The sequence below is a fragment of the Meles meles genome, chromosome 16 (assembly GCF_922984935.1).
Source record: "Meles meles chromosome 16, mMelMel3.1 paternal haplotype, whole genome shotgun sequence".
Taxonomy (NCBI): domain Eukaryota; kingdom Metazoa; phylum Chordata; class Mammalia; order Carnivora; family Mustelidae; genus Meles; species Meles meles.
The window spans coordinates 70,866,939-70,893,152 of NC_060081.1; the positions used below are offsets into that span (position 1 = coordinate 70,866,939).

A 26,214-nucleotide genomic window follows, 5' to 3' on the forward strand; every position below is an offset into this window, starting at 1 on the left:
CCTCTCTCCCTCCGTGTTTTCCTGCCGTTCTCTCACACTTCTCCCCCACCCCCACTTCCTCTTCCATTTCATTCCTCTTCCCTTCTCCCAATTCTCCCTCCTCCCTTACATTCTCTCCTTCTCCTCACCTCCTTTCCCCATTTTCCTCTCCTGAGCTCTCCTCTGCCCACCTCCTCTCTCCCCTCAGCCCTTCACCTCCAATCGCCCCCTTCCCCACCTGTCCTCCCTCTCCCCCTTCTCCCGTCCTGCCCGTCCCCTCCGGCCTTTTTACACCTCCACTCGCCTACCCCACCTTCTTTTCCCCCTCTCCTCTCTCTTTCGCCCCGCCCCTCCTTGCCCACCTGGGCCCGCCCCCAGCCGCAGGCCCCGCCCCGCAGGAGGTCACGGGGTCGACGGACGCGCGGCGGCCGTAGCGGCCCCGCCAGTCACGTGGTCACGTGACGCGCTCCAACATGGCGGCGCCGTGGGGCCGCGGCGTAGCTTCCTGACGGGGCGGTGCGGACGGACGCGGCCGGTGCTGGCCGGGACGCCGGGCCCGCAGCCTTTCTCGCCCGCTTGCTCGCGCCGCCCGCCGGCGGGGCTGTCAGCCCCCGCCGGGCCGGGGCCATGCAGGAGAGCCAGACCAAGAGCATGTTCGTGTCCCGGGCCCTGGAGAAGATCCTAGCCGACAAGGAGGTGAAGCGGCCCCAGCACTCCCAGCTGCGCAGGGCCTGCCAGGTGGCGCTCGGTGGGTGAGCCGCTCCGGCCCGGCCCCGCGCCGGCCTTCCCACGCTGGCCGTTACCCCGCCCGGCCTCCTGGCCTCCATCTCCCCCGACCTCGAATCCCACCTTCCCGGCCCTCTCATGATACCCCGGGGAAACAGATGCCCTGGCAGCTCGGGACTGGCCCAAGGTCACCTAGCAAGTTAGTGACAAGCTGGTGCTAGCTCTCCACTTCCCCGCCCATGGCTCTTGCCACGACTCCTTGCCGTCCTGTTTCCTGGTTCCTCCCCTCACCACCCTCAGAAGCAGTAGCCCTTGCCCCAAGTTTTTTCTTTACTTGCGTTCTTCTAGTTAGGGTTCCCCACGTGAGCAGAGCAGGTGGGAAGAGCTGCTCAACTGGTTTAGGGAAACCCCTGAGGCTTGCTTTCGAAGTCCCGGATTGGAGAATGTTTTCCTTTCATTTGGGGCTCTCCCATAATTCCGTCATATTCTACACCTCCTAGGTAGGTGCAAGAGATCTCCTTATTGCGGGCAGTTCACTAAAATAGAGGGTCTGTGAGGGCAAAGAGACTTGTCTGTTTTATTCACTGCTGGACCCCCTGCACTACAGAGTAGTGCCTGGTAGGTGTTGATCGGATGGACCCACAGATTATGGGAAGAGGAAGAGAACTCTAACTCATAGCTAGTTAAACCCTTGGTAGTTGATTACAACATCGACATGCTGTCTTTTAGTTTTGATCATCGAAATATTTATCAAATGCCCGCTGTCTGGTAGCACTGTGATGATGGGCTCTGAGGGTACAGTGGGGAACAAGACAGACAAGGTATTTGCTCTTGTGGCGATCATACCCTAAAAGGAGAAGCAACAACAACAAAATAATGAGACGTTTTTGAATACTGATAAATACTTCTATGAAAGTCAAACAGCAAGATGTGATAAAGAGGGCCTGATGACTGCTTTTGATAGGTTGTCAAGAAAGTAATTCTTTCTGAGGAGGTGACATTTGAGCTGAGTCCTGAAAGGCAAGAAGTACCCACCATGTGGAGTTTCTGGAGAAGAGAGTTCTGCGCAGTTAGGATCAATACATTTGCCCAGGGCTAGCTTCAAGCTAATTCACCCGCCTCCCATGCCTTTGGTTTGGAATCTGTAAAAAGACTTGTTTTTTCCTAACAAATTGACGGAGTAAATGGAAAATTTGATTTTTCTGTCAGAGAGTTTGAAGTTGCCATCACTTTTCTCACTACATTTGGTATGAGGTAGAGTGCTGGAATTCTTGAGGCCTAGGGACGAGCTTGTGAACTCTGCACTTCTTGGGGGGAAGGTCCATGGCTTTCATCTGATTCTGAAGGGTCTGAGGCTCCCTCAAGGGTCAAGAACTATTGATGGAGAGGTTGTTGTTGCTTAGGTAATCTGGAAACAGATGTTAGTCCTGTGAAATCCAGGATCAATTGGAGGAATTTACTGGGATTTAGATTTGTAAAGCTTTTCTGTTCCAAAAATCAAGGCTAACTGTTGAATATTGTTTTATCAGGAATGCAGGATAAGCACTACAAAGCTGTTTGTTGGCAAAAACCCGATACTTATTAAAACTCCATTTTGAAATCTGCCTGGATTCTCGCCTCTCCATATTACTTTAAGAGTATTGTTGCAGAAATTTAAAAATAGTAATCTGACAGAGAAGTTTTCATTCCTCCTTCAGAAAACCTGACATAAGATTTTCACGAAATTGTGTATCCCATTGTTGGAACCTACTTTAAAATTGTCTTATGGGTCATAAAGGGTCAAAACATTGAGAACTTGTTAGACACTTTTGCATCATATCTTTGTTCAGAAGTTCAGGTTTTTCCAGCCCCAACTGTGGAATGCGTGTTCACTGTTTTAATAGTGAATTGTAAGAAAGAGCTGATATATGGGGTGCCTGGTTGGTTAAGCGACTGCCTTCAGCTCAGGTCCTGGGATTGAGCCCTGCGTCAGGATCCCTGCTCAGCCGCGGAGTCTGCTTCTCCCTCTCCCTCTGACTGCCTCTCCTCACTCATGCTACTGTCTCTCAAATAAATAAACAAATAAAATCTTAAACAAACAAAAAAAAAGAGCTGATAAAAAGTAATTTGGCCATAGGTTAAATGAGTAGCCAAAGGACAGGGTGTCTCATCGTTGTCATCAAATTGGCTAATAGGAACTATTATAAGGGATCCTATGCACAGCGTTAGTTAAACTGGCCATCTTTTTTAAGAGAGTAATTGTGTCATTGCTGTTAAGTAGAAATGGCTATTATTTATAAGCAGTAGAAAACCTACACCAGAGTACACGGTGATAGTTCATTCTGCATCTCTTGTGCCCAGAATAGCTGAAACAAGCCTAAGTATGAGCTTGTGTATAAGAAATGTTGCAGTGTGGCTGGCGTTTTAGAGATTACTACGTGTAGATTATCATGCATTTTGATAAGAGGAACCGTAAATGTCCGCTCAAAGTTGAAATGCTTAGATGGTAGAGAGCACTTAGAGGAAGCAGCTGTGATATTGCGGGACGGGATCAGGGATACAGGGACTGCATAGCAAGTAGAGAGGTTAGGAGTATGTTCTTTGGACTCGAGACTGCCTGAGTTCAAATCATTTTGCCTTCCACTTATCTTTGTGGTCTTGGACAGGAATTAATACCTTCCTCATTGACTTATAAAGGTGAAGTTAGTTGACATTTCTAAGAACTTGGCACGTAGTCATTGCTCTGTAAAGCCTTGCTGTTGTTTTTTTATTATTAGTTTAATCTGCGAAACATCACGGAAACAGCGCTTCAGCTTGATGTTCTTCACCTGCATGGGTTCCTCAGTTAGGAATGACTTATTGCTCTATGTGGTTTGTAGAAGCAATAAATAAGAATGTAATTACACGACCAGGAGGCTCTGTTTATTGGAGCGTTAACTTGCTAAGCTCAATGAAGACAGGGCTTGTCCCTTGTAAAAACAGTGGTGATTGGGATGGACAGGTTTGGAGTAATCTCAGTGGTTTATCTGCACTAAATGCCAAATGCACAGATACGGACTGCCCAGTTAGGAGACTGTGTCCTTCCAACCTTTATCTGGAGATATCAAAATAACCTGGAAGAGGATTCATCACCCAGCAATATTGTTGCTCTTTACCTTGTTAACGAAGCTTTAATGTATATTAATAATCTTGAAACTTTTAGACCTCCATCGGGGCACAGAAAACCTGTGAAAAGCACTAAACCTTCCTTTCATAACTGTGTTCAGGGCTGTTTTCTCTCATGATCCCTCTTTAAATGATAGTACTGTTCTTTTTTTTTTTTTTTTTAAGATTTTATTTAATTATTTGAGAGAGAATGAGTGAGAAGAGAGCATGAGAGAGGAGAAGATCAGAGGGAGAAGCGGACTCCCCAAGGAGCTGGGGGGCCAGATGCGGGACAAGATCCTGGAAGTCCGGGATCATGACCTGAGCCAAAGGCAGTCGCTCAACCAGCTGAGCCTCCCAGGCGCCTGATAGTACTGTTCTTAAACTCTATGGAGTTTGGAGACTTGACAAGATAATCTAAAGGTTTTTAACTTGAGTATGGAAAAATTTGTCAGGAAATCTGGAAAGCGTTAGTAACTGAATTGTTCTAACGGTATTCTTTTCATGTATATTTGATAAGAGATCCAATATCATACTTAATAACTTAATTGGCACGGATTGCTAAGCAAGGGCTGAGTGTTCTATAATGAGTAGGTGTCATTCTTAGTCATTATCAAGAAAATGTAAAAATGTTAAACATTTTATGTTTTCATATGAAACAGTGATTTAAAAAAAAATAGGGGCGCCTGGGTGGCTCGGTGGGTTAAAGCCTCTGCCTTCAGCTCAGGTCATGATCCTGGGGTCCTGGGATCGAGCCCCGCATCGGGCTCTCTCAGCAAGGAGCCTGCTTCCTCCTTTCTCTGCCTGCCTCTCTGCCTACTTGTGATCTCGGTCTGTCAAATAAAAATCTTAAAAAAAAAAAATAAAATAAGATTTTCTTCAAGGAGTTTTAGGTTCACAGCAGAGTTGCACAGAAGGTACAGAGAATTCCCATGTGCCCCTGCCCCCACACATGCACAGACTGTCCCATTCCTGGCATCCCTCACCGGAGTGGAACACTTATTACCACGATGAAGCTCCCCTGACGCATCATTTATTAACCAATTGAGTCACTTTTTAAAATCACATGTTGTATAATAACTATTGCTCTCTACCATGTACTAAGCTTTTCTGTGTTCCAGGCACAGTGCCATGTGCTTTACATGCAGTTTAGTTCTTACTATTATTATCCTTATTGAGGCCCAGAGACGTTGGCCAGCATAACAGCCAGTAAGCCACGGATCCAGGACGGAACACTGGTGGCCCGGCTCCAGAGCCAGATCTTAAGTTTTTTTTTTTTTTTTAAAGATTTTGTTTATGTATTTGACAGACAGAGATCACAAGTAGGCAGAGAGGCAGGCAGAGAGAAAGAGGAGGAAGCAGGCTGTCTGCAGAGCAGAGAGCCCGATGCGGGGCTCGATCCCAGAACCCTGGGATCATGACCTGAGCCGAAGGCAGAGGCTTTAACCCACTGAGCCACCCAGGCGCCCCCAGATCTTAAGATCTGAACCATTTACTGTCATGCTGCCCTGCTTCTCCAGTGAAAGTGTATACGGCACACTCGACTGAGCCTTTAAACAATTGCACTGCAGGAAGGTTTTGAAGTCTCATTAAGTAAAGCATTCGATAAGAAGTGAGACCATATTTTCTGTAGTTGCATTTTGGGGTGTATTTGAAGACCCTTGTCAAGAAGATGACAGCTTTTCCTGCATCTTTTTGCTGCATATGTCTTTGGTTTAACTTAGGGACTAACGGGAAGAGAGAAACGAAGGGAAGAAGTTTATGCCTCCCTCCCCCGCCAAAATAAATAAATAAAAGCTTATGTCCCATAAGCTTCATTTGAGTTATGAAGTGTTCTGATTTAGGGCATCTCTCTTCATCCGCAATAAACTGCCTTTGATTAATTCTAAAACCGGAAACTGCCCCGGTTTCTGTGATGTGGTATTGGTGTCTGTCTTTGGGTACCACAGTCAACAGGGGACCAAGGCTCAGAGGACATCTTGCCCACATCTGCACAGCCAGGTGGGAAAGAGCTCTAACACATGCTCTGTCCTGAGATAGAAATCATAAAATCCAGTTTGAGATTTGCTACTCTGTCTTCTCCATGGGATCCAGAGGCATGGGGGTCCTCAGTGATGCTGGCTGGAGCTCTTGTGGTGATGCAGTGAAGGTGCAGACCAGCATGGAGTGGTTGAAGCCTGCGTGGGAGGTGGGGAAACAGAGAGCACAGACAGCTGTTTCCCAGAGTTTGGCCATGGTGTGAAGGGGAGGCTGGAGATGTGGATCCTAGGAGGTTTTCCCCCCCTTCTTTTAAAGTAGAAAAAAAAAACGTGAACTAGCTTAAACTGTCACTAGGAAGGAGCCAGTTAAGAGAGTACATTCATAAATCTTAGTTGTGTATTAATGTGCAAAAAATTTAACATGTATGCGTCCATATGATAAAAAGTAAATCACTTTGTCCTCCATATGATGATGATTTTTTTTTTCTCTAATGTGTTTGAAATAACTATTCTCACCATTAGGAAGAACCTAAGTGCAAAATTTGAAAAGTATTTTTAAAAATCCCTAAATTGTCATGGCAAGTAAAGTAAACCTTCTGTTGAAATACAGAGTAAAGCCTTTAATTTTAGCAAATTCTGGTGTCTTGATTAGACATTTTGTTTACACATGCTTCAGATTAAGGTTTTGAGAAATACCAGGGCTCAGGACCTTGACAGATTCGTTTTTGTTGCAAAGCTTTATGACGATCCTTTAGGAGGGGGTCATCTGCCTAGACGCAACATCTAAAAGTTGGATTTTGATTATTGAAAAGTATTTATTTATTAGTTTGGCAGAAAATTCACTGAGAGCTGAATTGGAAACTTTGCTTCTTGGTTAGTCCTGTGATCCTGGGATGACAGGTTAGCTTCTTTGAACCCCGGTTTCCTGAAATGATAAAAGTAATGCCTATGTCCCAGGATTATGTTGAAGGGTGCAGTCAAGTCACTGACACCCAGAGCCTGACAGCTGACCTGCTAAAATCAGAGGCACTGGCGTTACCGTAGTTAGAGGAGAAGGACCTGAATGCTTGCTCCTCTACGCCTCCCGTATAAGTTGGTTTATGGACATTTTTGCTAGTCTCTGACATTTCAACACCGGTGAAGCAAGCAGTTGAATGAATTTAGAGCTCTGTCCTGTACTTGTAAATCTCAGGGGAGAGACTGTAAGCAGTGCTGGGGAAAACAGTAAGACTATTCTTTATGGAAAAGAGCGGACTTGTGCAAACGTGTACTTAATCAGCAAGTACATGGAGTCTCCTGTATAAATAGCTCAGAACTGTATTTAGTTCTCACCAATTTCACCAGCCTTCAGGGGCCTGCCAGGAAAACACTTGACTGTCTTTCCAGCAAGGTTATCTTAGAAAACCTTGACTCATTCCTGGAGTCTTCCTATAAGAAGCTTCTTTCAGTTTACTGTCTTGGTTGTAAATAAGCCGTTTAGCTTTTTTATTAGGTATTTTGTTAAGTTTTATAGATTTGTGGGGAGAACGGCCTTCTTGTGCTGTTAAATTCTTAAATTTTTCCTTGGTCCCAGGGAGCGGTCAGTGCATATTTGTTATTTATATGGTCCTTTTGTTTGTTGACTAAACAAGGGTGACTTTCACTGAGAAGATATTTATTTGCGTGTCACATTTGGTGTCATGCTATAAGGGAAACAAACAAGGACACTGTTCTCATGCAGTTTTCACTTAACGGGGAAGAAGCATATTATTCAAATGATCACATCCTCTGGAGCATACTAACAACCTAAAAAGTCCTGTGAAGGAGAGAAACCTGGGCCTACAGGGGAGTGAACAGGGAAATTTCTTTGAGGAAGTCTTGAGATCTGAATGATAAATAAGAAACAGGTTGGGGTGAGAGGCATTTTGGCAGCATGTGGGAACAGCATGTACAAAGGCCCTGTGGCAGGGAGGCGTATAACAGTTAAGGAAACTAAAATGTCAATTGACAGTTATCTCAGAATAGAAAAGAGTGATTAAAAAAACAACAGTGGGGCGCCTGGGTGGCTCAGTGGGTTGGACCTCTGCTTCCGGCTCACGTCATGATCTTAGGGTCCTGTTTTTTTAAAAAACAACAAATGATGAGAGAAACTGAAAGAGGTCACTGTGTGATTGGAGCATGGTAAATGAGAGGGGAGAGTGTTTGAGAATAAGGTCGGAGGAGTAGCCAGGGCCCACCCCACCATGCAGGACCCCAAGGTTGTCTTGGTGAGAAGTTTCATTTTCAGATCAAAAGCAGCAAGACAGCACTGAAGAGTCTGAACAGGGGAGAAGGTGACAGGATGGTCAGGTTTATATTTTGGAAAGATCACTTGGGCCACTGTGTTGAGAATATTTTAGAGAGAGACCAGAGGGATGGCCCAGGGACAAAGGAGGTAGTTACCATCTTCCAGGTGAGAGATGTTAGTGTCTGGACTTGTGTGGTGCTAACAGAAGCCAGACAGTGAATGCACTCCCCACCCCAGTGGAAGGTGAAACTGACAAAATCTGTTGATGGGCTGAATAAGAACATTGGATAAGGAAGAGGATTGGTACTCACCAGCTAGATGGATGGTGGGGCTGTTCTGTAAGGTGGGAGTGTGGGAAGACCATCTGCGGAGAGGTGGGGCAGGAGGTTGATCTGAGTTGGGACTTGATGTGTTGAGGCTCCCCTGCCTTTGAGCATCCAGTCGGACAGGTGGCGTCATCAATGGCCGGAGGTACGACTGATGTTTATGAGGCAGGCCTGGGCTGGAAGTCATGATTTGGGAGTGAAGAGAGCCTCGGTGGGAACTGAGAATGGGGTGGGCAGAGGAGAGGCAGAGGAGGTCTGCCTGGGCTGCAGGAGCCCCTGCCTGCCTGGCTGGGCAGAGGAGGCGGAGTCTGCAAGAGCAGTAGGAAAGCCTTGGGGCAAGAAACAGAGGCCCCGGGCAAATGTGTGGGTATGGTGGCAGAAGTAGAGAACATCTCAGGGTGGGAGAGGCCAGTAAGGTCAGATGCTGCAGGGAGGTCAGATTAGATGGAGAGTAGCAAAATGCTAACCCGACTGAGAGACATGGGGGTCATTCGTGACCTTAACTTGAGCTGCTTTGGGGGTGCGGTGAAGGTGAAAACCAAACCGGAGTGGGCTGAGGCCTGTGTGGGAGGTGAGGGACTAGGCGGTGAGTGTGGACCGCTCTTTGCTGAAGTTTGGCTGTAGTGTAAAGGGGAGGAAGAGAGTGGATCTTGGAAAGTTTTTTTTATCTTATCTTTTCTTTCTTTAGAGGTTGAAACTTGGGAAGGGAGCCAGTTGAGTGAGAGGTTAAATAATGCAGGAAAGAGAAAGGACAGTTCATTCATTCAACAAATATTGAGTATCTACTCTCTGCCTAGGAATTCCTAGGTGCTGGAAATTCTGCAGTGAACAGAACAGACGAGTCTCTGTTGTCATAGTCTCTTGTCCTGGGGAAGACAGATAACAAATGAACAAATAATATGTCAATAATTCTGTGAAGAGAGATTGGAGAAATAAACCAGAGTAAAGTGAAAAAGTAAAGCATGTGAGGAGATACAGAATTATGGAGGCGGGGTAGAGATGGCAGTTTTAGGTGGTGAGGGAAGGTGACATTTGAACGGTGAACTGAAGGAAGGGAGGGAGGGAGCCATGCGGCTATCTGGGGGAAGGGAGGGCATTCCAGGCAGCAGGAATAGGGATTGCAAAGTCCCTGAAACTGGAACATGCAACAAGCAGCCTGGGGGGCAGGGTGGTGGAAGGTGAGATCAGAGGGATGGCCCGGGGCCAGATCTTACAGAGGCTTGGAGCCCAAGGTCAAGATTTTGGATTTTACTCAGTGTGAGATGGGAAGCCAGTGGAAAGTTTTGAGGAAAGGAGCAGATGTAATCTGATTTATATTATAAGGGTTATGGATAATCTGTTTTGAGCAGATGTGATCTCATTTACATTTGAAGTGAGTCCCTCTGGCTGCGTATGAAGAAAGATGAGGGGTGGGAGGTAGGTGAGAGCTAGAGTAGCGTGGATGGTAGGTGGTGCTGGTGGCCCAGCACGGTGAAAAGTGATCAGATTCTAGATGGAACGGAGAGCATGAAGTTCCCAAGAGGCAGACAGGAGTGGAGACTGCAGAAGTGGAGGGATTGGACCCTGTCTTCTGGCAGGAGAGAGTGGAGGCTGGGTACAGAAGTGGGTCAGTTTGTAGGTTCTCTAGTGGTAAGTTGAGGAGGTCTCCTTGGGGCAGCTTCTAATCTGTAAATGAAATAGGAGATCACTCCATGGGTTGAGTAAAGAGGAGAGGCGATGGTTAGGAGGGGAGGTGGGGTATTTGAGGAGAGCAGAGAAACATGCGATGGTCTGTGGAGGATAGAGGAGATGGGCTCACCTCGCATGACTTAGGGTTCTGTTTGTGGTTGGTGATTATGGCTGTCTAGCCCTACCAACTTGCCCTGTTGTCAGAGTCTGGTTGTTAGGTGGAGACAGGTCAAAAGGAGATGGTAGTATAATCTAAGTTTGGGATTTGGCCAGAAATTAAAGGCCAGAGTCATGGCTATTGATTGCCTGTTGTTCTGATAATGGTCATGCCAATGGAACCCACCTGGAAACTGAAGACTGGGGAAAGCTGACGTGTTGGACTTGTCAAGATCTGACAGGCCAAAGAAAGGCCCTGCTGAGGTCAGTTGAGTAGGACAACTGTAAGGAAAGGAGATTGACAGTATGAAATAGGAAGGAGCTGGAAATGTCACAGTTACACATAGGGACCACGTTCCAAGTGTGACCAGCCACACCAGCCTGGCTTGGAGCAGGGGAGGAGGACGATGGTGGGAAAGTTGAAGAAATTGAGGGTAGCATTGGTTTGTATAGGAAGCAGGTGTGTAACAGGTCAGATGTGTAGGGGAGAGTTGAAGGTTTGCAGGGACTTTGGGCAACTTGATCAGTGATGGGATATTGAGGTTGGTGAAGGTGGTTGTTGGACTCAGCTTGGGAGTGGAGCAGAGGTCAGTGCCAAAGTCACAGTGAATGGGGGGTCTGACCCTGGGGGTTCATAGATAGCAGCGATGCCCAGAAAGTACTTCCTAGGAAGATAGTGCTGCTTTTCAATGGAAGCTGCCCCACCCGCCTCAGGTCTCCCTGCTTTCCAGCCTGCTCATTTATGACTGCTGATTGCCCAGCTGGCTACTGGGAGAGCAGTGCCTATTAAAATGTGAAGCGATAAACTCGAGCAGGCGTGCCCTACCATATGCTCCCCTTCCTTCACCCATCCTCCTGCTTTGTCTTATCACTGAGGGGTTCTGGAGTTTTGTTCTGGAGCAGACAGTCTGGGTATGAATCCTGACTCCGCAGTAGCACTTGGAGGCTATGATGGTGGGCAGGTGACTTCACATGTGTGTGCCTGGGGTCCTCATTACAGTTACAGGACAGAGTGCTCTGGCCTTCCTGGGTTGTGGTGAGGATTGAGTGGGCACATGCCCTTCATTTTCTTTTTCCCCTTTGCTCTGCTTGGTTCCGTCAATAGCACTAGAGATTTTGCACTATTTCTGGCTCCTTTTTTTAAGAAAAGAGCAAGAGACCTCATTTGTTGGCCACCTGCTATAGGTCAGACCGTGCCTTAGCCAATGGTGAGTACGTGCCGGTGACCTTCCAGAACAGATTATTTTGGAGCTCAGAGGCCAGCACAGACTCTAGTGAAAGCCTTCTTGCTTCAGATACATTGAACATCTCAACTCTGACAAAGTAACCATGGTTGGGAGGAAACCTTACGTTGGAGTTTGAGCAGCAGCTCCCCTTTGGCGTGTCACACAGTGACATGATCTTAATCACGGAGCATGGCCTTGATACTATGGATGTAGATTTCTGCAAGCTTGACTGCCAGCCTCCTGGGCCCTTCCCACAGCCCGGGGGCCTCCGCTAGAGGAAGCCGCAGCTACTTCCTTAGTGGATTCTTGTCCCCAAAGGGAAGGAACCATGCCACAGAGCTCTCTTTAACAGACCCCATGTGTCACAGCCATGGTGGTCCATGAGCAAAACACTCGAAACATCCGGGTGTTTCTCACCCATTTTCTTACGCGTGTAGTGAAGACATTGGAAGGTTGGCCTGAAGGTTAGAAATTGCCACCTCTAGTGAGTCTGTCTAGTTGTTCAGTGTTCACTTCCTAGCTCGGTCTAAAACAGCAGTTCTCTGAGAAAAGGAAATTTGTAATTACCAAACTGTGTTGCTGGGATAACTAATGCCGTATCCAAACCACTGGTTCTCCACGGGCTGTGAAAAGGCTACCCTTTTGGAGCTATCTAAATACACGGCATACAGTGCAGACTTATTTCAGTGGCGCTTTGAGAATATGTTGAGCCCGAGGAGCCCAGTGTGCAGGAATACATCTGATGGAGAGGGCAGGGAGGATTCTCTCTGTATCTGGATGGAGTGTTCTCTCGTTTCCAGGGCACAGCACCTTGTTCCCTTGGAAATGAAACCATCTCTCTGAGGTTGTGATTTGTGAATAATTACACTTTATTTCTATAACCCTTACTGGGTAGTTGTTATAACCTCTATGGTAAAAAAATTTTTAATTAATTCATAAAAATTACATATGCCTTAGCATGACAGTATGAGTGCGGCCAGTGTACTGAGCTGTACAGTTAAAAAATGGTTAAGATAGTAGATTTTTAGGTGTTACCTAATTTAAATTAAAAATTTTAAACTAAGGGGCACCTGGGTGGCTCAGTGGGTTAAAGCCTCTGCCTTTGTTTGGCTCAGGTCATGATCCCAGGGTCCTGGGATTGAGCCCCGCATCGCATTGGGCTTTCTGCTCAGCGGGGAGCCTGCTTCCCTTCCTCTCTCTCTCCCTGCCTGCCTCTGCCTACTTGTGATCTCTGTCTGTCAAATAAATAAAATCTTTAAAAAAATTTTTTAATTAAAAAAAATTTTTAAATTAAAAAAAACCTTGTCTATAAAAATAACAAAGTATATATGCTTATCATGGAAAATGTGAAAAAAAAAACAGTCCTTCTCTTAACACAGATTTTTGTTTGTTGCCAATCTTCTATAAATATTTTTACACAGTTGAAATGTTATTCCATGACCATAGTAGTGTGGTAGCTATCATTAACATATATTTTGCAGAATGGGGAAATAGTTAGAACATTGGACTATGGGGCCAAAATGCCTGGATTCAAATTCTGGTTCCCTAGTTCCTGATATGTCACACGAGGCAAGTTACCTAACCTTTCTGTGCCGTGGCTTCTCATCTAAATCAGTGATTCTCAGCTGGGGCAGTTTTGTCCCAGGAGACACTCGGCCATGTCTAGAGACGTTTTTGGTTTTCCAGACTGTAGGAGGTTGCTCCTGGCATCCGGTTGGTAGAAGACAGGGATGTTGCTGAACATTCTACAGAGCACAGGACTGCCCCATGGGTCACCTGTTCCCCGGGTTTGCAGTGTCTGTAGTGTCTCGGTTGAGAGGTCCTGCTCTAAATACGGTGGAGGTAAATACCACCCACCTCCTAGGATTGTTTGGAGGGTTAAGTAAATAAAAGTATGTAAAGTACCTAGAGCAGTACCTAGCACAGAGTAACCTCTATGTCCGTGTTAGCTATTATTACTGTCACTTTTTATCATTTCATACCAGCATTTCATTCTTTAAAAGCTCAAAAACATTCTTTTTAATATTTTCTAAATATCTTTCAGTAAAGTTTTCTTTCATATAAATGTTACACGCTCCTAACATGCCTTTCTTTCTTCCCCACCAGATGAAATTAAAGCAGAAATAGAAAAGCAGAGGTAAGTAAGCTCTTCTTGCTGAAATACGGTATTGAGGGAGTAGGTAGTGGCCATGGGGACCCCTTTCTGTGCGTGTTTTCTCATATTTCATAGCTCCCAGGCGGCACACACTCTCTTAGCACGGTGCCGGCACAGGGCAGGACTCTGGATGTGTTTGAACAGATGCTAGGTTAGTAGGTTACCAACCCAATAACTGCACATTTGCAGGAAAGGATAAAGTAGACCAAGTTCATGCTGCTGTCGCTTTTCTTGACAGGCGAGGCAAAACCCTCGGCCTGTATGTCCTGCTTCCTTGGGCAGGAAGACAACTTGCCCCGGAAGTGGCTGCTCCTCGTCTTCGTAGTTAAAAAGCCAGTTGGTCACGTTTCAGAACATGGCTGATGCCAGCATTCAGTCCGGGATGCTGTCGACATAGCTCGCTAATCAGAGACCTTGCTTCTGCCTGGGACACTTCCGTCATTTGTCCTAACGCATGTGTTTCCGTTTTTAATTGTCTCACCCCGCAGACGCAGTTTAGGGGCACTGGCCAGTGTAGGAAAAGCAGATTTTTTGTTTTTTCACTTCCCCTCTCTGGCCCTCTTCTGCTTTTTCCCTAGGCTTGGCGCTGCCGCACCACCAAAGGCGAACTTCATTGAAGCTGACAAGTATTTCCTTCCGTTTGAGCTGGCTTGCCAGTCCAAGTCCCCACGGGTGGTCAGCACGTCCCTCGACTGCTTGCAGGTACCATGTTGAAACTTGATGGTGTAAAGAGGGTTTTCTCCAAGCCACTGGCGGTCCTTGCAGAGGACTGTGCTTCCAGGCTGATGGAGGAAGGAGCGTGTTCTTTTTGGAAGTTTCATGAGGAAGGGAAGGGCAAGGGGTCCGACCTCAGCCAGAACAAGAACGTGTTCCCCTCGAAGTACTTTGTTGTACTCTCTTATGTACGTTTTTCTAACTGAAACCTTTAGGATTAGTTGGAAATGGGCATGTGCAATATTTCTATGCCACCTCTTTCTTGATGGCATTAAAGTTCAGAATATCAAATAGAGAAATAGATATAATCACTATCCATCATTTGTGGTAATATTCTCTAAAGAAAGACCATGCGAATGCAGAGTAAGCATATACCGAACCGTTGTTCCCACAGGAAATACAGGATAAGGTGCCCGTGAGCCTCTGGTGTCAGTGCGTTCGTCAGCTGATCAATATATAAAGCAATACATAACTTTGTATTCTTGGCAACATAACGTTGCCTTCTTGCTCTTAGGGACAGTACACAGCACTTCAGCACGGTGCCTAGGGACCATTCATGTGGCATGAAATAGGCCACAGAAAAGATACTGCTCCCAGTCGAAGAGCTGAAACCAGAAGGTAGAGTGTCTCCTTGTTTGACCTCGACTGAGAACGTGTGCATCAAGTGATTTGATTTTTTTCACTGCTCTGCATGTGTCCACACATGATTGCGAAAGTGCCGCAAGTATTGACTTGGCGCTTACAAATAAATTTTAGTTGAGTAGATACATTTGCAAATACAGGATCTGGGAATGATAAGGATCGACTATGTGAGAGCCACAGTGACTTTGTGATAAATTAACTTTGATTGGTGAAGAAACGGGACTAGAGAAGTTAAGATGACTTGTCCACTAATAATGCAGGTATGAAAGACAGAAACAGGGCTACAACTTGGGTTTCTTAATTCCTGGTCCAGCATTCTTATATATTTTTTTAAGATCGACTCCTGAGGTTTCTGGTTACCTCACTTTTATCCTTAACCGCAGCAGGAAACCTACACATCAATGGAAAAAGCTTGATAAATTAAAAAATTATATTCTGGGGCGCCTGGGTGGCTCAGTCTGTTAGGCATCTTCCTTCGGCTCAGGTCATGATCCTGGGGTCCTGGGATCAAGTCCCGCATCAGGCTGCTTGATCCCTTGCTCGGCAGGAAGCCTGTTTCTCCCTGTGCCTCTGTCCTTCCTCCTGCTTGTGTGGCATGCACACTCTCTCTTTGTAAAAATGGATAAATAAAATCTTTTTGAAAAGAAAAGAAAAGAAAAGCTATTTGAAGTGTCATCTGGGTTTCTTGAGAAAATACGGTGATCGATTGCTGATGTCTGCTGAGGCACGGGCTGCCAAGTGGCGGTGGGCATGCCACATTTTTGGCATCTCCAGTCTAATATTTACTCTATTAATCTTGCTCCTTTGATATATCTGTACTTGAAAGTTGGTGACAGTTTCTTCACAGAAGCAGTTCTTCCAAATGAAAAGCTATTTTCTCATTCAATATAATTCTGTACAGATTGTCCTATGTGAAACATATAATGAGCCAAGAATTCTTAAATGGCAGGCCCAAGTCCTCCTTCTATCCTAAAATATTTGTTGCTGTGAAATTTTCTGAGGAAATTTGGCATACGTCTAAATTTAGTTGTTTTCTTCTCATGTTACGGTCTAGTTCTGAAGCTGGTGCTGACAGTTAACATTACTAATGTACTAGAAACAGTGGCTGTCGAGTCCCTGGCCTGTGCTGGGCCCTGTGCTCAATGCTCTGTCCGTAGCATCATGTTTAATCTTCCCAACAACACTTACTTAACTCTCATCCTCATTTTGAAATTGAGAATTCTAAATAAAGAATAAAGTGACCAGCCTACCAAGCTCCCCCTGCCCAGGAAGTGGTAGAATGGGGTGAGTATCTAGAACTCTCCCGACCCCATCTGAATTCTCAATCAGGGCTCTTTAAAAACTGTAATTATAAGCCAAATCTGGCCTGCCACCTGCTTTTGTAAGTAAAGTTTTATTGGAATCTAGACAGACTGGGTGGCTTAAGCAAGAGATACTTATTTCCCTCAGTTCTGGAAGCTGGAGAGGGCAAGATCAGGGTGCCAGCTTATTCATTTCCTGGTAAGAACGCTCTTCCTGGTTTGTAGACGGCTGAGTGTTGTCATCTGTGTCCTCCCATAGCGGAGAGAACACGCTAGATCTCCGGTCTCTTCTTCTAGGGCACTGATCCCATCATGAAGACCCACCTTTGTGATCTTACCTAAACCTAATCACCTCCCAAAGGCCCTACCTCCTAATACCATCTCATTGGGAGCCAGGCTTCAACATAGGAACAGGGGGACGCAAACATTTAGTGTGTAGGAACAGCTGTGCCCGTTGTTTATTATCTCTGGCTGCTCTCCCTCTACTACGGCTGAGTTGAGTTATTGGAACAGAGCAGAAAGCCTAAAAATTTGGTTCTTTCCAGAAAAAGGTTGCTGACACTATTCTTAACTGTTACTCTGTGGTTCTGGCCCTTTGATTAAAAATGTGCTGTTGATATTTTATGTTCTGTATTTTCCTGGAAATAATCTGTTTATGGAACTCTGGAACAGAAATACTGATCCTGCTCTACTTCGGCCCACTGTCCTGATTTGAGCTATAAATATGAGAGAGTCTTGAGGCTTACAACATAAGATTAGCTTTTTTTTTTTTTTTTTTGGTTGTATTAGAAGTGCTCTGTGATGTAGTAGGTATACTCAGATTTCTTTGGTATTATACAAAATGCAATCTGTGTCGTTCTTTTTACGACATGAGAAAGTGACCCAACGCTCCCTGGAATACCGAATGAAAATTTCATTTGCTTTTGGACGTTGTCCTTGCCAAGCCTGTTCGACTGGCTTTTCCCAGTGTGGGAGAAGTGACTCCCGTCTTGGAAATGGAAGGCCAGTGTCCAGGGGCAAAGGTTGGTTTGAGCAGAATTGAAGCCAGTGCAGGCACATCCACATTCTACCCTGGCCATTTAAAGGCATCCTTCTCTGAGCTTGGAGAGGGGATGGGGTAGCAGAGGGGCTTATGGGTTTGGTTTGTCTGGAACACAGTTAGTTTAGAGTTCCCTCTTCCCACTGAGAGAAACCTCGAGAGTTCTCCTGCAGCTCACTTCTACCAAAAGATAAAGATTCTCTTTATTCCTTCCCTTCAGCACCTGGTCTGCCACACGTTTCCCCCCACCCCAAACCCACCCCCAGGGGAGGGGCATTAGGTTCAGTCTTGCCTCACTCAGTGCATGATCTCCAAGTTCCCTGGGCATATGTCAGTAACCAGATTTTTTCTGAGAATATCCTTCTAATGTATTCGTATTTCTTCACTAGTAACATTATATACTTGTACTACTATTACATTACATATATTATAAACATACAAAAATAGAACTTCTAAAAAGATTAAAAAAAAAAAGAATAGAATTATAGTATTTTCTTTCTATGTCCCAGTGAGGGCTGTGGGAAACCACTGGTCTCAGCTGTCCTTTGTTCATACCACAGGCATTATCTTTTAGTTCTTATTTCTAGAAAACTTTGGGGTTTTAAAGCACATTGTAAAATCCATTCATAATTGTATAAAAGTTGTACATGGCTACAATCTCTCTTAAAATTTTTTTTAGAACTTTACGATAAGGCTGAAGTCCCTTAGACCATTGGTTCCAAGCTCAGTTGCCTGTCAGGTCATCTACCTTTTTCCTTTTTTGTTTGTTTTTTTTCTTGCCTGTGGGTGGTAGATTTTTATTTTATGAACTTGACAAGTTTCCCTAATTTATTTGCATCTTTGGAGTGTTAGTTGGATATGAGGAATTTCTCATTTTAATAATATTTTAGGTTGAACCACATGAAATTGTCATTCACATGGAGTGAAAAACATATGGGGAACTTCATATGATCCAACAACTTCTTGTCCATAAAGGAGGAAAATAAGTCAAGGCTAAAGAGCACAGGCGCGTCACAGATAGCTTAGCATTTATATATTGGCTTAACATGTCACTGAGACACCTGGGACAAGTTCTTTAACCTTTCCGGAGTCCGGAATCCTCATAGAATAACAATAGTGCCATTTGCCTCCACAGGCGATGACAAGGACCAAATATGATGAGGGTTCCGTGTTTTTCAAACCCAAGTCAGTCATGTTTCACCCTCACAATCTCTCCCATATCTACACTCTTCATCATTATGTATTCAATACTTTTCTTTAAAATAATTTTTTAGAAGTCTTTATCATTGGAGTATAGTTGACATATAATGGTATGTAAGTTTCAGGTGTTCTGGAGCTTTTGCTTTTCGCTTTTCACAGCGTTTTTAAGATCGAGCTGTATGGCTATGGGCATCCTTTTGACTGATACATGGTATGTTATGCCATCAGTTTATTTACCTCTTCTCCTGTAGAGGGGCATTAACAAATAGAGTAAAGTGAACATCCATGTGCAGGCAGCCTCCTTGGACATAAGATCTGTGTGCCAGCTGCCCGGAGGCCTCCCTCCTCTGCCCTTTTCCCATCTCATCCCATCAACAAGGAATAAAGCAGGATTTTCTACTCTCTGTCCATGTCATCCTCCCAGAGTCCAAGCCACCAGCGTCTCCTTCCTGGACAGCTGCCGTAGCCTCACTGGTCCCCTGCTCCCACTCCTATGGCCTCCAGGCAGTTCTCCATGCAGGAACTGGAGGGACCCTTTAGGAATGTACCACATCATGTTAATCCTTTACTTAAACCTGCCAGTAACTTTCCACCCCACTCACTGTGCAAAGCGCCTTCCTCAAGGGAGCTTGCCAAGCACGCTGCTGGACCTCAGCTATGTTGCCGGGCTTTTTTCTGTACATTTACAAAAATACACAGTCACGTAGTTTTTATTTTCCAAAAATGAGATAATGCTGTGCATTATCACTGCAACTTGTTTTGTTTTTTTTTTAAGAGTCTACAAATCAAACAGGGCCCTGGAGATCCCAGCCAGGACCTTTGGCTTTGGTCTGCCCCTGCCCTGCAGAATATAAACTCCAGGAGAAGAAGGACCGTCTTACGCCCTTTTGTACCTCCAGTGCCCAGGCCAATATCTGACCCAAGGAGGGGTAAGAGGGCCGAACTAGAAATACCCAAGGATGCAGGAACTCTGCTTTCTTCTGGCCCTGTGTCACTACATAGACAAGGGATTAAAGCCACTTTAAAAATTTTTTTTTTTAATTTTTTATTTATTTGAGAGAGAGAGTGAGAGAGCATGAGAGGGGAGGTCAGAGGGAGAAGCAGACTCCCCATGGAGCTGGGAGCCTGATGTGGGACTCGATCCTAGGACTTTGGGATCATGACCTGAGCTGAAGGCAGTCGCTCAACCAACTGAGCCACCCAGGTGCCCCCTAAAGCCACTTTAAAACCCTGTCTCAGAGAGCAGGTAGTTGCTCTCAGCCTGTAGAAGAGAGAGACTCCTTCCAGTCCTTTCTCAAATTTGAATTCAACAGTAGTTCACCTCCGTCCTTGCTTTGCAACATCGTTGCTGGGTTCTATGGGGCCTATTTTTCAACATTCACATTTTAGGAGTTCAGAACCATCCCACTCATAATCTGGTGCTCCAGACGGGCTTGTGCACCATTTGGGGTAAGGCATAAGCAATGTCAAAAACCAGAGTTCGTGGGGCGCCTGGGTGGCTCAGTGGGTTAAGCCTCTGCCTTTGGCTCAGGTCATGATCTCAGGGTCCTGGGATCGAGCCCCGCTTTGGGCTCTCTGCTCAGCGGGGAGCCTGCTTCCCTCTCCCTCTCTCTGCCTGTCTCTCTGCCTACTTGTGATCTCTGTCAAATAAATAAATAAAAATCTAAAAAAAAAACAAAAAAACAACAACAAAGAACAACAGAGTTCACTTACCAGGCGGCCCACGCTGCCCGCTTAGGAAGCCTGCACGCCTAGCAGCAGGGAGAGGGTTGAGGTAATTTAGGGCATCTTGAGCTGTTTTTCAGAAACACATTTCAGTACCGTCCCCGCCCTCTGTACCTTCCACACCCCTGCTCCCATCCCCTGCCCCTTCTGGTGACCTCTGGGTTGGACTTGATCAGCAGAGGGTGCGCAGACCTCTCCTGCTCATTCAGTCACCCGGTTTAGCAGGATCCGGTTCTAGCCTCAGGCACTCTCTCTTAACCCAGCTTGTTCTGCTTGCCGGAAGGTGGTGCTTCCCGAGCTAATGATGGGGGAAAGCTGTTGAGAAATGGAGTCGGACCTCTACAAAGTGGCACGTGGTGGTGGCATCGTAGACAACCTCAGGCCTGTATGTCACCTTGTGCATGGAGAAGCAAGGAGATGACATATTAGAAACCAAAGAGGATAAAGAACAGAGAACAGAACAGCATTTTAAAGGGTCTCTAAGTCAGTGGAAGCAGAGGATGCCTTCGAATCCACATGTCCTAGAGGAGTTGTGGTAGAGGAGTGATTCTTTCATCTGGTCGGCTCTCAGAATAACCTGGACAGCCTGGAGAAAAACACTCATGGCCAGGCTGTTCCCCAGAAGTTCTGATTCACTGAGGTCTGGGAGTCTCTGTTTGTCATGGGCTCCCTCAGGTGATTCTGAGACTTGGCCAGGCTTGGAAATGATCCTGCCCCTATCCTTTGACTTCCTTTCCAGCTTTCAGATTCTCCATGGTGAAATCCAGGTCCTAAGTGAGATGGCACAGGCCTCGGAAAGGCAACCCTTGTCCAAGCCAGTCAGTAGCCCTACCAAGAAGGCGTGGCCCAGGCAGCCCCCCACTTCTTCAGCCACTGGGTTGACACATGTTTGATAACATAGGTGCAGAATTGAGTTCCGCCCTCCAGCAAAACACATTATGGGTTGTTTCTTATGTATCTTTCCTTTTAAAAAGAAAAACAAAACAAAACACCCCATATGTATGGTTTTTAACAGCTCGTGATGTAATTCACATGCATACAAGTCACCCACTGGAAGTGTACAATGCAGTGATTTTTGTACATTGACGAACTTGTGCATTCATTCCCCACAATCTAATTGTAGACCGTCTTTATCACCTGAGAAAGAAACCCTGGGTTCATCAGCAGTCATTACCCTTTTCTCTCTAAACCACCCCCTACCGCCCAGCTCTGGGCAACCACCAACTACTTCCTGTCTCCATTATGTATAGCTTTTAGGCCATCAGTTTTTAACACTAGTGGTGTTACTACCACCTGTGACTGTTCTACACCTTGTCTGTTCCACCGGATGGGCTTTCGTGTGGGGCTCTTCTGCCGTGGGAGAGTGGGAGGGGGTGAACACTGCAGCCATAGGGCGGCTGTGCCTGCCATGCCCTGGGGAGCCGAGGGATCTGTGGGAACCAGAAGTTAAGGCCAAGCTCACTACTGCCTGTCTTTTGTTGCCCTGGACAGCCTCAGTCCTGGCCAGGCAGAAACCTTTCATCTTTGTTCTTTCTGCATTTAGAAACTCATCGCCTATGGGCACATCACGGGCAACGCCCCTGACAGTGGAGCCCCGGGGAAGCGGCTCATCGACAGGATCGTTGAAACCATTTGCAACTGTTTTCAGGGCCCTCAGACCGATGAAGGAGTTCAGTTACAAATAATTAAGGTATTTCTGTTTGTTGGCCTGGATTTTTAAATAAGAAAGCTAGTCTCCCTTGGGAATTGGGATTTCTGATTTACCATGTGTTAGTTGTCTCAGGTGGTCCTGAGCTGGAGCAGAAGAGTGTAAGTGTCGCTTAGATCTTTTGTTAAGTGTCAGAATTTATTAGCACAGACTGAGACAAGAAAAGTGGAACCAGGTGTGTTTCCAAAGAAAACAGTTGCACTAATAACAATGTAAATTGCTTGGCAATTGAGTGGGCTTGAAATCCTGGATTCCGCGCCTGCCATTTCTCAGTGGGTCCTGGATAATCTTACACCAATCGGCCCCTTGTCCTCTTGTCCTGCTCCCATCCCACCCCCCATTCCCTTTCCATTTCCCTGTTCCATTTCCGCTGCCAGAAGTGGTTTGGCATGTGACAGTACCGTCTTGTCGGGAGAATAGGATCGGGAGGGCTGTAGCCAGTGTCCCAGATCTGAAGTCCTGACTGTGCTAGCTTTGTGCGGGATGGCTCCATGTTAGCCGCCGTTGAACCTCTCTTGAACACCCTCCAGGGAACTGGGACACTGACTGCCTATCAAAACCTGTCTATTCAGTGATTAATATAGGTGAGACCAAGTTAAAGCGGTTTCCCTCCTGAGAGAACTGCGTCTTTGCCTTTTAAAAAAGTATATCGATAGAAAGTCCTCTTCAACACAACTTGATTATGGCAAATAATTTGAACTTTATAGGTTAGTAATTATCTTTAAGCTCAGAGCAGTAGGGAGTTTTGGTTTGCAGAGCCATCTTCTTACCATTTATAAAACCAAATCAAACAAAGCCAAACCCTGTAGAAAAGTTTGGCTGTGGGAGGATGGGAGGCAGGTGGACGTTTGTGAAGGTGAAGCTTGTGGATTTTTGTTTTAGGCTCTTCTGACAGCGGTGACATCCCCACACATTGAAATTCATGAGGGCACTATCCTGCAGACAGTCAGGACATGTTACAATATCTATTTGGCCAGCAAAAATCTCATCAATCAAACCACTGCCAAGGCTACCCTCACTCAGATGCTGAACGTCATTTTCACGCGCATGGAAAACCAAGTGGTGAGTGGTGGCGGTCATCAGCTGCTGGGGGCACGGCACACCCAGTGTGTGAAGTTTCATTTTAAAGTGCATCCCTTCTTCCTCTGAATTGTTTTTCTTCTTGCTTTAAAAAGCAGAGAAAGAATCTAGCTTGGGTTTTGGAATCAGCATTCAGATTTTGCTTTGAGTTTGTCAAAAGAATTTATTTCCTTTTTAAAATGTTATCCTTCTGTTTAAAACGTTATCCTTCAGGCTGGCAAATTTTCTGGTCCTTCTCAAAATGCTGGGACCTTTTTTTTTTTTTTTTTAAGATTTTATTATTTTTAAGTTATCTCTACACCCAATATGGGGCTCGAACCCACAACCCTGACATCAGGAGTCATAGGCTCCACCACCTGAGCCAGCCAGGCACCCCAGTGCTGAGAACATTTAGACTGAATCCCTTTTTTGTTGCCTTGTAGTTACAGGAGGCCAGAGAATTGGAAAGACCAATCCCATCAAAACCCCAGTCCCCTGTGATCCAAGCTGCAACAGTGTCCCCAAAGTTCAGTCATCTGAAGCAGAGCCAGGCACAGAGCAAACCAACGACTCCCGAAAAGACAGATTTAACCAACGGTGAGCATGCCAGCAGTGGTTCTGGAAAAGCGAGCTCAGAAAATGGAGATGGACCCAGAGAAAGAGGCGCATCACTATCAGGTACACCCTGGGTGCTGTTCGTCTCCCCCCATGCGAGGGACCCATCTGTGGCTGAGGGGCGGTTGAAGGGGTAACAGCTTGTCTCTTTCTGGGCCTTCCCCTTCCCTGTTGCTCGTCATTTGAGGAGCACAGCCCCTAAAGCAGGATGTCTGTTGTCCTGTGTCGGCTGGGTGCTTTTCTCTAACTAGTCCCTGGAATGCAGCAAGCTCCCGCTTCTTGACGCCAGCTTCTGTGCGGTGGCTTCGGATTGGGGCATTTATCTCCCCGTAGTTAATTGTTTGGGTAGTTAGTCACTCAGTGTCTGTCTTCTCTGCCCCGAGGAGGGCAAGGGGACCCCCTCTGTCATATATACATGGGATCTATGTACCTTGCTCACGGCCTGGCAGCTAGTGGCCACTCACAGACATCTGTGAAAGGAGCAAGAAGGTGGGAAGGTGGGGAAGGTAGGCAGACATACAGATGGACAGACAGATAGCTTTGTTTTCTTCTCTGGTGACCGAGTACGTTATGTGTTTTTGTTTGCTTTTTTAAATGAAGATATCCCACACCTGATTATAGTCTTAAAGCAAACAAAACATTAGGCAAGAAATGGCAGATTGGATTATCATAAGGTTATTTCAGAATGTTTGCATGTTTCTCTGAGCAGGTTGTATGAATCAGTTCTCACATTCATAGTTTTGGGGGAACTGCCCCCTCCCAAGTGATTTTTGTGCAGTAAATCTTCACTCTAGCTGCTTGGTCTACATGAAATACCTGATCTGTCTTTATACCTCGTCTCATCTCTTCTGTCATCATTGACAACAGCTTCTGTTGGTAGAATGTTCTGTGAGAGGACGTGTGTGAGCAGCTTTTGTTCCTCCATTATTAGCGTGCTTGGCATACACAGGAACAGACCAGGTGCTGTTGCTGGAAGGTTTTTCCGTATCAGTTTACTCAAGGAAAGGACAAAAGAGAAAGTTGCCACCAAAAATGGTCCAGGTCTCCGGGAGAGCGCAGAGTTGCTGTGTCCTCAGTCCTGTGGTCCTGTGTCTCAGGGAAAGTGCTCAGAAACTCCTGGGCCATCCTCTAGATCTGTTGCCATTTTCACTTTCTAAACTCTCAGAGCAAGGACCAGGTTTTACTGTAACCCTTATCAGGCCATGATCAGTCAATAAATATTAATATTTAAACACTTGGTACATAGTAAGCATAGCTGTGCAGATAAAAACACAAGTCTGTCTGGCTACATCGGTGTTTCCACTACAGCCCATTTCCTCTGTGGCAGCCAGAGTGATCTCTCTCTTTTTTTTTTTTTTAAGATTTTGTTTATGTATTTGACAGACAGAGATCACAAGTAAGCAGAGAGGCAGGCACAGAGAGAGGAGGAAGCAGGCTCCCTGCTGAGCAGAGAGCCCGATGTGGGGCTTGATCCCAGGACCCTGGGATTATGACCTGAGCTGAAAGCAGAGGCTTTAACCCACTGAGCCACCCAGGTGCCCCCAGAGTGATCTCTTAAAGCATGAATTGGATCACAGACCCCCCTCCGCTAAACCCCTTTGGTAATTTCCCATCTGATCCCATTCACAGTGAAATCTGTGCCCGCCAGCCCTTGACTTCCAAGGCCGAGGCTGTATGTGACCTGACCTGACTCCTGTCTGCCTCTCCATCCTGTTACACTTCCTTCCCCCTTATTGACTATACAGTGTGCCTTGAGAGTGCCATGTTTGCTGTTGGTGCCTTTGCACTTCCTGCCCTCCCCGCCCCCCGCGTTTATCTTCAGGTCTGTCAGTTCACATTGATCACCCTCTCCGCAGTTCCCACATTTCTGCCCTATCAGCCGCTTTTCTTTTCTACATAGCGCTTATCACTACCTGAGATCACTGAAGAGTTTATGTTTACTTATTCCTGGGAGGAGATCTAGACCACTCTGTTCACCACTATATTCCCAGCACTGGCATGGTGCCCAGCATTCATGGCAGACACTCAGTAAATACATTTTTTTTGGAATGAATGAGGGAAGAAAACTTGACTTCTAAAAAGATCATTTTGCAGAAACACAGTAACTTAAAATTCTGTTGTAAAAGAGTGATTTGCACTTAGTATATTGCTGTGGGTTTTGTTGCCAATACTTGGTGCCCCCTGCAAGGCTTCTCTCAAGAATGTGGGAATCAGACTGCCTTTAATCATCAAATGGCATCAAAAGAAATGAAATCTTGCCATTTGCGACGGCATGGATGGAACTAGAGGGTATTATGCTGAGTGAAATGAGTCAATCAGAAAAAGACAATTATCATATGACCTCCCTGATATGAGGAAGTTGAGAGGCAACATGGGGGGTTTGGGAGGTAGGAAAAGAATAAATGAAACAAGATGAGATCGGGAGGGAGACAAACCATAAGAGACTCTTAATCTCACAAAACAAACTGAGGGTTGCCGGGGGTCAGGGGAGGGAAATAGGGAGAGGGTGGTTGGGTTATGGACACTGGGGAAGGTATGTGCTATGGTGAGTGCTGTGAAGTGTGTAAACCTGGTGATACACAGACCTGTACCCCTGGGGCTAATAAT

At 45.9% G+C, this 26,214-nt stretch overlaps 1 protein-coding gene across 1 annotated transcript in view; it reads left to right on the forward strand.

Moving 5' to 3' along the window:
• Positions 1-435: 435 nt before the first annotated feature.
• Positions 436-26,214, forward strand: part of ARFGEF2 (ADP ribosylation factor guanine nucleotide exchange factor 2) — a 101,448-nt gene continuing 75,669 nt past the window's right edge. The window contains exons 1-6 of the mRNA XM_045980405.1: positions 436-727; positions 13,556-13,586; positions 14,183-14,306; positions 21,769-21,915; positions 22,816-22,995; positions 23,436-23,670. Coding sequence (XP_045836361.1) covers positions 607-727; positions 13,556-13,586; positions 14,183-14,306; positions 21,769-21,915; positions 22,816-22,995; positions 23,436-23,670 — 838 coding nt within the window. The 5' untranslated portion in view covers positions 436-606. The remainder of the gene's footprint in view (positions 728-13,555; positions 13,587-14,182; positions 14,307-21,768; positions 21,916-22,815; positions 22,996-23,435; positions 23,671-26,214) is intronic.